At 32.8% G+C, this 14145-nt stretch overlaps 1 protein-coding gene across 1 annotated transcript in view; it reads left to right on the top strand.

Annotated features, from left to right (window-relative positions):
• The first annotated feature begins 1657 nt into the window (after positions 1–1657).
• Positions 1658–14145, top strand: part of LOC139512243 (multiple epidermal growth factor-like domains protein 8) — a 37039-nt gene continuing 24551 nt past the window's right edge. The window contains exons 1-9 of the mRNA XM_071299728.1: positions 1658–2055; positions 4404–4567; positions 5436–6597; positions 7150–7289; positions 7967–8119; positions 9963–10155; positions 11094–11266; positions 12667–13344; positions 13957–14060. Of these exons, the coding sequence (XP_071155829.1) occupies positions 1851–2055; positions 4404–4567; positions 5436–6597; positions 7150–7289; positions 7967–8119; positions 9963–10155; positions 11094–11266; positions 12667–13344; positions 13957–14060 (2972 nt within the window). The 5' untranslated portion in view covers positions 1658–1850. The remainder of the gene's footprint in view (positions 2056–4403; positions 4568–5435; positions 6598–7149; positions 7290–7966; positions 8120–9962; positions 10156–11093; positions 11267–12666; positions 13345–13956; positions 14061–14145) is intronic.

The raw sequence follows: 14145 nt of genomic DNA, 5'->3' as shown, positions 1-14145 counted from the left end.
TGTATGACCAATAAATAGAAATCGTGAAAATTAAGGAAACGTTTATATCGTCTTTGGAAATAGCATTGTCCTTAGATAATTTTAAACGCTGCACATCAAATGGGCTTGTGTTTATGGGTATTTTGTTTCGGCATGGGGTTGGTGTCTCACTGCTGATTGGCCTACAATTCCTCTTATTCAAACGAGTAGGTTACACATTCCTCATTTCCATTCTCAATTTTAATCAACAATAGACGGGTGTCTATGTAATAATATGTCAAGCTCGAAATCGCCACCAGTATAAGACAAAATATAAATTGCCAAAAATTTCCCATCCGGAATGTAAGTTCAAAGCATATAGAAAAGCAGTAAACAGCCAGAGAAAGAAAACATTGTCAAAAGTTCTTTAAAATATGTGCTTAAACATGTTATGAACATTTATTGGCATATGATATTGATATCCTAGGCTGTTAATATTATCAAAATTAGGCAATAAACCATAGATGTCATTATGCAATTGAAATGCTTATTTTTTTTACATAGATAGAAGTTCCATTAATTAAGTTATTACGGGACATTTCTATCTATATACGTATACGCCTATGTAATATCTTAACATTTCGATAACAAATTATTAAATATTTTCAAATTAGCTGGAATGGTGTATTCCGTGCTAGAACTAGACTACGGCCATAGTTTTTTAGTCTTGTAAAAATTGTTTTGTTGTCTAAAGTTTTCTTGTTTTTCACACGTTAAAATGACTGATCATTGTTAAAATAAGAAGATGTGGTCTGAGTGCCAACGAGACTACTCCCGACTAAGACCAATGACGTAGGAGATTACAGTTATAGGTCACCGTAGGGCCTTCTACATTGAGCAAAATAAAAAAAAAAAAAAAACACCAAACAATACCGTGTTTAGAAATAAGGTTTTAAGTCACGAACTGACGGTTGTAAAACAATTCAAACGAGAAAACTGACGGCCTGATATACCTTTGTAAAAATCAATAAACGAAAAACGAAAATGTTTAAACACCCAAATATTCTTATTTTCTGGGCCTATTTGTCTCTATTCTTTCTGTGGATTTTGTCTCATTTTCCTGTAATATATAGGTCCATTTGTTAATTTCCCTTCTGTAAACCCGGTCATCAAGACCCCGTATATATATATATACTTTTGCCCTTTGGCCGTTGTTAGTCTAACGTTTAACTGTTGAATGCAAGTTTTTTTTTTAGTTTGTTATGTATTTTTTCGGAAATTTTGGTTCATTAAAATCAAGGATTTGTATAGTATACAAATCCTTGGATGAGCATACATTTTTTTTTCTGTCTCGTCTGTTTTCTGCTTTTTTTTGTCGGGTTATTGTCTCTTTGACACATTCCCCGATTCCATTCCTAATTTTAGTTGAATTTGATTAACTTTTGGTACATTTATTTTGCAATCGGGTTTTCCATTTCCATGTACTGATAGAAGGGAGATAATAGCCACAACCATTATAGCCTTGTTAGCTTTCCATACATTATTCAGTGCAAGAAATTAATTATATGATTTTTGTATTATTAGGAGAAAAGCATTAATTTTTTTAAATAAAGATTAAAAAATAAAAATAAATCAATAAAACTGAGTAGCATTGACAATTTCTTAATATTTTGTTAAATTATAAATTTACTGCGATCCTGTTATTAGTTTATTTTTAGAAGACGAAAAACATCTGATTAGTGTTTATTATGTCAAATTTTTCAGATTTCGAAGAACCTAAAGTTTTTAGACAGCAGCCGATTACAGAATACAAATTATGAAGATGTAGTAAACACACATTTTCGGTCCCTCTTGCCAGGGAACTCCGAAAATGATAAAATAGGGCTAAAAAGATGAAGATGCTGGGTTTTACGTTCTGCATCTTTGTTTTGAGTTCATTATTATTTTTGTGCAGTTCAGTCCCTCAAACATGTACTGGTAGGGAAATATTCACAAATAAAAGTGGGACAATAAGAGTTGGAGTAAAGAATGAAACAATAAGAGGTAGTGAAGAGAATAAATATAGCAATTATTCCAGATGTGAATGGCTTATTGATGGTAAATATAACATTATTAACAAGTATACACAGTGTATATGTATTTTGCAATTAAATCCTCAGTATGGCATAATTTAGCAGATGAATCAAATAATCCTATTACATTGTATTAGAATAGAAATCGGGTACATTCATCTAAACCTGTTTCCTCACATTTACATTCTCAACCTAACTCTGACATCCAATGGCTGTTTTGCTCGTTCCATGTCAAATAGTGATATTTGTACCTTCAAAATGGATGCGATGTTTTGTTGCTTCTTGAGTTGACTGACCGTATTGGTTCCACAAAAATCAGACTCAATTCTCGACGTCCATTTGAAAATAACAGTATAAATGCCTGAATTGATAGATAGGTCACTGTGAAAACCTGTGAGGTCCATGAAATTAAGAAAATGAAGGGTGGCAGGTAGATAAAAGTTACATAAATGAAGAGATGAATAAAAAAAATAACAAATTGAGGCCTGATTTGTATGGATCCAATGCTGTCGGTTTGCTCCAGAAGCAATGAAGAAGCTAATAAATTCTGGACTAACATATCCACCTTTTGATGTAAGCTCTGATGTCCCATAGCCCCAGCTTGTCTGGCAAAACAGTTGTTGGATGTCTGCAGAGTAATCTCAGACTAAATGTATCATGGGGAAAAAATTGGCATGATCATCTGCATGATCTGGGACTATCCAGGGCTCACACTACTTCAGAATCAGAGGGAGAAGTGACTTCTCTTTCTGAAACTGATAGGGAGAAGTTGTGAGATTTAAAAGAGAAGTGCTCCTTCGCGCCCTGCGATACAATGCTTGGATTTTACTATAGTATAAAGGGTCATATGTAAATAATGTTCTTTTTAGATTGTTCAATTCATATCTGATGAGTATACATGCTTGTTCATGTACAATTAAAGCAACAGTTCAAATTCAAAGTTGTTTTTAAACGTTTATAGGTTCTTGTGAGAAACTACCAACTAAATATCTAGCACTAAAAAGAGTATTTTTGTATATATCAAAAAGGTAAAGAAGTTATGATCATGTTGATGCACGTTTTTGAGTAGCAAGCACCGGCCGCACGGAAGTGCATGAAGTTATAAAAAGTTGTCTTTTATTAAATAACCTGCTACACACTGTAAAGACAATGCTTCTACCTCACTTCTTACGAAATTAATCGTTTATGTATGAAATGAATTTCTTTAATTATAAATAAAAAAAATGATGTTTCATCAACTTGGTAAAAATTTAAAATGCCCAATGACAAAAGCAACTGAAAGCGAGTATACATGTAGTAAACAACAAGGCGACTTCTTTTCGCTTTTGGAGGTCGGGGAAAGCGAAGTGACGGTCGGGAAAGCGACTTCTTTGCCCACGTCGTCTGGTAGCGTGAGCCCTTCTATCATACAATACATGTATTACAAAATGTATGTCTCAGTGATGATGATTAAAGCAATGTTTAAAAATTTGTTGATCTTGGACTTGGAAAAGAAATGTGGAAAATACAATTACTTGATTGAGTTTACTCATACATTTTTGTACCAACAATGCAAGCTACAAATGTACATGTACATGTAACTATGTGCAGTTTACATCTAGTTATCGTGATTTTAAGAGACAGAACAATAAAACCAAATCATGGGCAAATGTGGCTTTGTAAATACACCAATTAGCCGTTTCAGAATCTAAAGAATCAGTGGTAATTTCATTGTTCGTACCCCAAAATGAAAATAACGCCACGTCATTGGTTAAATTTCCATTGTTTATGACATTTTTAACCAATCAGGACGTTGTGGTGTACACTTTTGAAAATATTACCCAGGATGCATTAGATTCTGAAACGGCGAATTAACAGAAATCATACTTAAAAGACTGTATTACATATAAATCAGCATTTAATATTTATATAATAATCATTAAATCAAGAAATGAAATACATGTACAATGTATTTCCTTTAAATGTTTCGAATATTCATTCATATTAATAACACACAAAATTTATGAATACATTTTGTTCAAACTTAAAAAACAATCAGTATTGGAATGAAAATAGGGTTGGTACAATCCCTGGCCTGTGGAGAACATCTTGGTGCATGTATTGGGAGCATATACATGTATACAGATCTGATTCCATCTGATGTTGATTAAATTCATTTTATTCATAAAGGGTATACATGGAAAGGGTTAAATTGCTGCAATATACACCCTATTGATAAGAAATATGAAGGGTATTCCTATATTCTGTATATATTATCATGAATATCTAGATGAGATCTCAAGATACTACAGCATTTTCCACAATAAGCTTTGAATCTACAGGCCAGACGAATAAACAAAATTGATAAACACTGTTGCTTTATTTATTTTTCAGCTGGGTCTTCAGACAAGTCTATCTTGCTGGAGTTTTCCTCCATGGAAACAGAATGTTCCTATGATTTTGTGATGATATATGATGGAAATTCCTTCAATAGTACCACTTTGGCCACATATTCGGGGAACACATTACCCAAACCAGTTTTAGCAACATCTGGTTATGTAAGTAGACTGTTACATGTATGACTAGAAATTCAATTCAAGCCATCAATTTCAACACATGATTAAAGTACAAAATGTACATGTAGTAGTACACAAGGAAAAAGTATGGTTAACTGTCTATGCCATAATTAAAAATATGGAAATGTGATTTGATTGCTAATGAAACAAATTATTCTAAATGATGTGAATAAACTTAGCTACATGTACTATAGTCAACAGTGCAACAATGTGAAAAACCCTACTGTAATTTATATACATAAAAAGGTTCTACCCATCATGACAAATATTATTGCACATGTACAGGAAAAAGGAAATGTCAAACAAAACAAAAAATGATTCAGTTCATCTCTCTTTTTCAATTTTTAGCTGTGTTAATCTATGTCTTAGAGAGTTTTTTTTTTTATTATTAGTTGGAGCAAATTTAAAGTAACTAATTAAAAAAACAAGTATTTTCTTTGGAATAATTTTGATAAGAATGGACAAATACAAAAATATTGTAGGATGCCTATATGTGGGATATTAATTTTACACATGTTACGTACAAGTGAATCATTTTTATTGTCAAAAATGATAATGAATATTTAACTAATAAGTACACACTCATATTCAGTTTTCTCCCTACAAATTTCATTTATGCCACCCAGTCCAGAAATAAAGTCGAAATAAAGTCTTCATAAACAGCAGAAAAAAGTCCAGTTTTAATTCAAAATCCAATATCATGAACATTAACTGATAAATATAAAGAATAAATGCTTTTTTTCAAATTTCTGTAGTAATTTGGTCTGAATTTGAATTGGTGTACATTGTAAATCAAAAATATATATAATATATATTTTGAATGACAAAAATATGTACATGTATATTTCAGATGCTGATCTACTTATTTAGTGACAGGAATTATAATTTAAAAGGTTTTGTTGCTAACTATACATTACAAGACTGCCCGTACAATTGTAACCGAAATGGTACATGTGTCAACCATGTTTGTCTCTGTGATAAAAAATTTATCGGAGAATTCTGTGAAAAACAGTTGTGTCCCGATTCTTGTAACTCTAATGGACAGTGTAATCAAAGTGGCTGCCATTGTGACGAGGGATACATCGGAGATGATTGCAGTTTGTCAATTGATAGAGTGGAAGGTGATGTTCGGTGGTTCAGTTTATCAAGATCTAGTCAGAACTTTACTGCGAGATTTGGACATACTAGTGCATTTATCAAAAGTGTAAATTGTATATATACTTATGGAGGTTTTAGTCTTTATCATATTTTAGATGATGTAGTACGATACTGTTTGAATTCAAGCATGTGGGAAATTGCAATAAAATCAAATCCATGGCCGAGTGGGCGAAAAAATCATGCGTCTGTGACAGTAGACAACGGATTCTATATTCTAGGGGGTGTTTTAGACAATGGTTCATATTCAAATGATTTGTGGTTTTATGATACATCTTCTGACAATTGGACACAAAAGGCCACAAATAGTTCACTTCAGTTAGAAAAATTAATGGACCACACATTGACATATGCTAATGGATGGTTGTATGTAATAGGGGGTAAAAAGGAAGATGGTTTATTTTCGTCTGACATTTTCCGCATCAATGAAACAGACTGCGAAAGTTGGGAAAAACTGAAAATGTCAGGTGATCGACGACTCAGTCGTATGGTGTCTGGTCACACTGCAGTCTATCATTCTGTTTCCAACACAATTTTAGTGTATGGTGGATATCGATCAAAATACTCTAAATACGTTGTACTTTCTGGTTATGTGTATGCATTTAATTTACAATATAATGTGTGGTCCGTTATAAAAAACCCACAAATAGTAGAAGAACCGACGTATAAACATCGTGAGAATCATATTCCAAACAAGCGAGCACACCATACATCTGTAATTATGGGTAATTATATGGTTGTGTATGGAGGTAATATACACATCCATCAAGAACTGGAGACATGTTATGATAATGAGATATTCTTGTATCATCTTGGCTGTCATCAGTGGGTTAAACATCCATTGTTTATGGTAACTGGTAAGTTGTTTATGGTAACTGGTAAGTTGTTTATGGTAACTGGTAAGTTGTTTATGGTAACTGGTAAGTCAACATAGAAATGTATACACATATTCCATTTGTCAAATGTTTGTACCAATTAATTTATGTAATAAAATTGAGAAGGAAATGGGGAATGTGTCAAAGCGACAACAACCGGACCATAAAACATGGTAAAAATAAAGTTTTGGACCATGTATATTTAATACACATATTACTTCAAAAACGTCATAGCAATTTCAAGAGATGTTGAACTGATAAGAAATAATTATACCATCATGGCATGTACAGTGTACATGTACATTTGTACAAGTTGTGAAAGCAAAAACAAGACAATTAGCAGATTGGTTTAACATGTACAGCAATGATACAAAAGCAGACATGATAGAGCAACACAAATTTACTAAAAACTAAATCACATTGATATATTTTCCGATCTGTCAATTGTTGATTAGATGAATACATATCAGGATAAAAATGATTAATACAAGTATTAATTTCTAAATAATCAGCCTTTTTCTAAAACAATTTCAGATACTCATGGTAAGAGAAGATTTGGTCATTCAAGCGTATCAGCCTTTGGTAATATAATGTTTGTAATAGGAGGCTACAGAGGGAGTGTTCTTGGAGATGTAACGGCGTTCAAGTTTCCACCTACAATAGCCCCAGCAGAGGTTTGTGATGAATGTTTGTCTATCACAGACAATATAAATGTAAGAAGATGTGGCATGATTGCCAATGAGACAACCCGTCCATCACTGTTAAAATGAAATGGATATAAGCAATTGAAGACAACCTTACAGCCTTCATCAATGAGAAAAACACATACATATAGACTGCTATAAAAGGCACTGACATAAATAAAAAAAAAAATTCAAACAATTCAAACAAAAAAAAACCAGTCTAATTTATAGCAAATTAATTTGCTTTAACACCCTTAATCTGGGAAAGTAGTATAAAAGTTCAAACAATCTGTAAAAAAATCAGTTGCAATTGACTTTTACAAACTCTTAAGATCTGTACAGTGTAACCTGCCTAATTTGACACCTGAGTATTCCAACATCCTGCTGTAACCAACACATTTTCATGATCCCAAAATATTCATAGCCTTGCAGAAAAAACCTGAGTATTCCGACACCCTACTTTATCTGACATTTTTTCTGTCCCCCAGTATGTCAGATTATACAGGTTATAGTAGTACTGGTTTTATCTATTTTGATTATCTTTTTCAATTTTTGAGTTATTATTGAGTATTTATTTTATCCTCTTCATGATTCAAAAATTATTTTTTTGTTAAAGGGAAAATTTGATAACTTATTATTACGATTGTCTTTAATTGTTTCATTTGTAGGCTGAGTCAGGAGAAGATACAGATTATTGCAAACAGTACACAGATGCACAAAAAACAGATGTACAAAAATGTATAGATGATATAGAGTGTGTTTTGTGTACTGCAAGGATTGACACAAGGCGCACTGGTTGTGTACACAGAACAAGGAAGAGGGTATAATTATTTTTTGTTTATTGTGAAATTTGGGAAAAGAAACATTTTTAAGAAGGGGGGAATGTGTCTTGGCAATTATTTTTTTTGTCTGATCAATAAATTTAAAAGGTAAGCAATGTATTTGAAATCCTGTTGTCTCTTGTCATCACCACTTTGCAGTTCACTGAACATGTATCCTAAGATTTTTTTTAGGTATGAAATCATTGAATTTGAATAAAAATGGGGAACATGTCAAAGAGACAACAACAAGGACAGAAAACAGCCAGAGGCCACAATGGGTCTTCAACACAGCGAGAAAGACAGGCATCTGGATTTTATTGATATGTCTTTGTATATTTATAATATTGCAGGGTTATTAAATCAGAGTGTTCATCCTGTTATGTTATTATATATCAGTTGGTTATTTAGCTCATATTCTATTTTCATTTTTATTGGTGAAATGCCTTTGAATAAAGATTACTTACTTAATAGTGTTATCTTATCTAATCACAAACAATCTCCATGTTTTCACTATGATTCACTCATCACGAGGAAGAGTGTCTTTGATTCAGACAGTTTAAGTCGGTACTTAACACTACAGGGAGACAACTCGGCTAAACATCTTAATACCGTTCTATTGTTAAGGAAATATTAAGCTTCTCAGTGATCAAAATTAGTGTTTGTTAAACTGCTAAGTTTCAAATGAAATTTTTCCAATACAGTGTGTGGTTCGAATGTTTATGTCTTTGTCAAAGGGTCAAAGTAAATATTTCGTACAAATTTTGCGAAAAATTAAAGGAACCAAATTAATTTTAGTTGAAGTGTTTGGTACCACCAATAAACATGTACAATGTACTGTATATACAGGGGTTTCACTTCCTTTTGTTTGAAGGGGCCAATCAGAGATTTAAGCAGGCCCTTATCCTGAATTCTGGGCATAAAATTATTATTGTTCTAAAAATGTCACTTCTACAGTACCACTGTTAATATAGGCATCCTAAAGTTTTCTAAGTCACAAAATTTAGTTATTATCTAACATCACCAAGTCAGAAAATACAATATTGAAATATTTCCATTTTTATCACTATAATAAGAGATTAATTATTATAATGATTGATGGATACAATTCAATGACACTTATGTATAAAAACTGTTGTTATTCATGCCAAAATAAAGTTCACCAGCAACAATCGTCCTCAAAATCTAAATCATCCTCAAAGTCTGAATCATTACAGTTTTCATTTTCGATAGCCATAACCTTCATGGCTTGTCTAACTTCAGACAACACTTCCTGAGCTTCTTCTATGACTGGATTTTCTTCTGTTTGTACACTTGCATCTTGTGAAATCACATCTTTGACTACTACACCACAAGCACCTGATATTTTATGTACCTTATCCCCTTTTCGGATGCTCTGTAGTTGCTGGCAGATCGACGGGGCCGTTGTAGATCAATTAAACAGTAAAACTATAACGTCATTCAAACTGTTCCAAATCTTGTCAAAATACATAGTAATCCAAACCTTTTCTACTCTTTGACGTAGTAGTTGTTGAATTGAAAAAATCATGTAGTGTTCTCTTCATTACTATTCATTCAATCATAACAACGATAAACACGTGTGTCAAACAGGAAGTCTGAAATAACAGCCAATGAAAATCGTCGTTGCAACCGCATGTCGGTTTAAAATATAAACACAAATCTTCGAACTCCGTTGTCATGATTTTACATAGAAAGATCTCATAAGAAAAATTAGGACTTTTTTTTTTAAGGACAACTGAACCGGCCGGAAATTGAATTGAACAGGTCAAAATGGCCGGCGGCCGGTTTTTAATAAAAACACTGATATATTTATTAATCATTGTAGGAATGTGATTCAAGTAAGAATCCAATCTTAGTAGATACACCCTGCCAAGGAATTTGTACATCTTTACTGTCATGCCAATCATGTTTAAGTCACGGACAAGGAATTAACTTGATGTCATCGTCACCTAGTAACAGAGTGTATCAGGAAGAATGTTCTTGGTGTGTTAAAAGCTCAACTTGTACACAGACAGTTGGTAAGTGTAGTAATACTGTTTGTGGCGAACCAACACATGGAGTGGAGATTTCGGGTAGGATAAGGACTGTATTGCACCATGATCAGTAAATAAGATTTGTCCTTAGAAAAGAATTTCAAGTAACATATTATATCTTTCTTAGTGATTGAGGAATTTAATTGCCCTTTACATGCATGCTCTATATCTCTAAGTATTAAAGATATTAGAACTAAAAGCTAAAAACAGTTGCAGTCAGGTATTGATTAATGATTTGAGTCCTTATTTTGCCATTTGGTTGTATTAGTTTTCTCTTGACAAAAAGGTTTGGCACTTGAAGGATATATTTAGTTTTCAGAAATTAATTATCATTTTGTGACAAGAAAAAAAAAGCTAAAACTTCCCTGAAAATTGCTATGGAATTGACCAAAGATTATTTGGCTATGTGTTAGGAATTGTTTTGAATAAAAAAAATCCTATGTTTAGATGACTAATTTTGTAGTAACCTGTATGATGTGTATCAATTCAAGCCTTAGTTCATTAAATAAAAAGTAATAGAAGGATTCAATTGACACAATAGGCAGAAAAGTTTACTTCCCTTTTGTCACAATGTAGGAGGATTCATCACTACGATCTGGAAAGGAAGGGATTTTTTATTAGACTTACATTTTGCCACACGTTTCAATTTCATTAGTCAACCATGTTCACCTTCAAAATGACAGACAAGGGTAGTAACTCTTACTGAAATAACCTCAAATCTGTTTAGTAAAAATCACTGAGTAGGATATTACAAAATTTATCAAAAGAGTGTTGGTTGAGCAGAGACTTTGCAAAAACCTCTCCTGTACAACCACACATTGTTATGTAATAGCAATTAACATCAGCTAAAAATAAGATATAAATGATTACTGCTGCTGTTGAAGAACAAAAACATTACCTTGATTTGATAAATGTATTTTTAGACCCTGACGAGCTTTGTCTGCCTGGAGAGGAATTCAGTTCTGGATTGTATGGTTGGTGGGGAGCAACCAATCCAAGCTGGAACTCTATAGAACAGTGTACAAACAATGACATTCCAGCAGGGATACAGGTCATGTACTACTATCAGCCAGATAACATACTGCAACCAGATCAAGTAAGTACAGTATAGCTCAGTGGGAGTGGACCCAAGTGCAATATTTCAAGATGGTACAAAATGCCACTTCTTTCCTTTCATTTTACAAATTTATATATAATTAGCATATAATACATCAGAAAAATCAGTTAAGACTTCATATTTGATATTTTTACAAAACATGAAGAAATTTTTCTTTATTGTAAGAACATATTTCAATTTGGTCTCGTTTCTGTTTTGTTTTGTCCTCCCTCTCCTCCCCTCCCATTGGTTCCCTGTTAAATATTTGTATGGAAATTTTGTGAATGTATTATTGTTCTGAACATGTAAGCTGGTCATATCTGTTTTAAGGATCTCCAGAAAACATTTCTGTTAAATAGAATGACTATATAAGAGAAATTTTCAAGAGGAAAACTTTAGAACATGATTTATTAATAGAACCATGCCCAAGCTAATATAATGGAATGAATAGTGTAGGAAACAGAAGAAATATGATATTTACATTAAAATTATTCAACCAGACTGCTTTTTATATAGCCTGATTAAATTTGTCATGAAGCTAAACACAGCAATCATTTCATTAAAAAGTTGAAAGTTTTGAGACTTCAATAACTTTGTCAAAACTTCAACTGTTATTCAAGAATTTCAGCGCCTACCATTGGCTAATCTCAATACGTCTTTTTATCAGTTAAATTTTATTTTTATGCCCCACCTACGATAGTAGAGGGGCATTATGTTTTCTGGTCTGTGCGTCTGTTCGTCCGTCTGTCTGTCCGTCCGTTCGTTCGTCCGTTCGTTCGTCCGTCCGTCTGTCCCGCTTCAGGTTAAAGTTTTTGGTCAAGGTAGTTTTTGATGAAGCTGAAGTCCAATCAACTGAAAACTCAGTACATATGTTCCTTATGATATGATCTTTCTAATTTTAAAGACAAATTAACTTTTGACCCCAATTTCACGGTCCACTGAACATAGAAAATAAAAGTGCGAGTTTCAGGTTAAACTTTTTGGTCAAGGTAGTTTTTAATGAAGTTAAGTCCAATCAACTTGAAACTTAGTACACATGTTCCCTATGATATGATCTTTCTAATTTTTATGCCTATCTATATTTTTTACCCATTTTCACGGTCCATTGAACATGGAAAATGATAGTGCGAGTGGGGCATTCGTGTACTTTGGACACATTCTTGTTTATGAATTAAATTTTGCTGTTATAAAAGAATAGATATCGACTCTCTTGCTTGTTTAAATATCAAAATACATTTGTTAATTTGATCAGAGTATGGTACTGATAACAGGACCGTCAACATTGCACTTTTACTCTGACATCAGCAAATATCAGACCTGACACAGGGTTCCACAGAACCTTTTACATAGTTTTATATAGAATATCTCAGACATTTAACTGCTGTTTACTTATTTTTTAGGTATTGTTTATGAACTCCTTTACTATGCTTATTGAAGACGTATTACCATACCATGGAAATATAGATGAGGCAGGAAAATTAATCACTGTTAGAATAACTGGTTACATACATCCCTTGGACTCCCCATTAGTGTACGGCAGCAACATGCTACAGCTGTATTTAGCAGGATCTGGAGACATTAGTGCCACATTGAATCTGAGCAATGACAGTTCAGTCAAAAATCAAGAAATAGTTATTCGCAAGAAGACCTATACAATATCGACAACAGAAAAAGCCAATCGAAAAAGTGAAAAGTTGTTCCCAAATACAACACGTGGACATAAATATTATGTGGCTGTCGAAGCAGAGAAGCGTAAAAAAGATAATAAGGCCACTCTAAGCCTGCAGTGGAATATTGAGGTCAGCGAAGAAAGTGAAATAAGAGGTAACCACCATCACATGCCGAATCTTCATCCGATAACAATGGAATTCCTGGAACCGTATAACAGTGTTCATTGTTCTATACACAATAACTGTTTGGCTTGTATGACAGATGCATCATGTGCCTGGTGTTCCTCATCTGCCACATGTTTGTACAAGGGAGATAACTCTACAAATTGTAATGAAACTTATGCTGTAACACATCCTGAACAGTGTGATCTATGCCATGACTATCCAGACTGTTATTCCTGTGTTACAGTAAGTCAAAATTTAAGCTTAGGTTTCAGAAATTTTTGTTATTTTATTTCTGTGTTTTGACACCATTCATTTTTTGGAACAGTTTATTACCAAAGATCAGATGTAGATCAGTAGTTTACTTTAATCACTCCTACCTTCCTCCAACAATAAAAAATGGCCACCACAAAATAACAAATTTTCTGCATTTGAATGTGTATTCTGTAGTGTATTCATGATTCTGTACCTCTTATTTGAATGATTTGAGGATGTTTTTCATTAACACATATAGATTATGTATAAACTAACATAGTTGTATGAATGCTCATGGGAAAAAAATAAGATTCCAAATGTCGTTGGTGTACATTTTTGTAAGAAACTAAATGTATGCATAATGTTTTTATAAATTCGAAAAAATAATACAGGGTTATAATCGAAATAATTTCAACTCACATTTTGAAATTTTTTATATGAATTAAACAGGATAGTCTAAAATGACAAAATCACAATAATAAATGCACGCAATAATTTCTGAATTTACATGTACAGTAATCCTAAATTTTAAGGCATATTTTTGTACCTGTGTTATTTCTTTTTGATACTGCAAAATACATAATTCTTGCATTTCTGTTCTAGGATGATTTGTGTGAATGGAGTACAAAATATGAAAAGTGTATAAGACGAGGACGATACATGAGAAATCTACGTGAAATATCTGAGTGTCCACAACCATGTCATCTGTGAGTTTTAGTTTATAGATTTACAAAATATACACAGTGGTGGAAGTAAATAAATAGAAGTTTCCTATAACCATGATAACTACCA

Source organism: Mytilus edulis, chromosome 2 (assembly GCF_963676685.1).
Source record: "Mytilus edulis chromosome 2, xbMytEdul2.2, whole genome shotgun sequence".
Lineage (NCBI taxonomy): Eukaryota > Metazoa > Mollusca > Bivalvia > Mytilida > Mytilidae > Mytilus > Mytilus edulis.
This window is presented reverse-complemented; position numbering and strand designations above follow the sequence as displayed.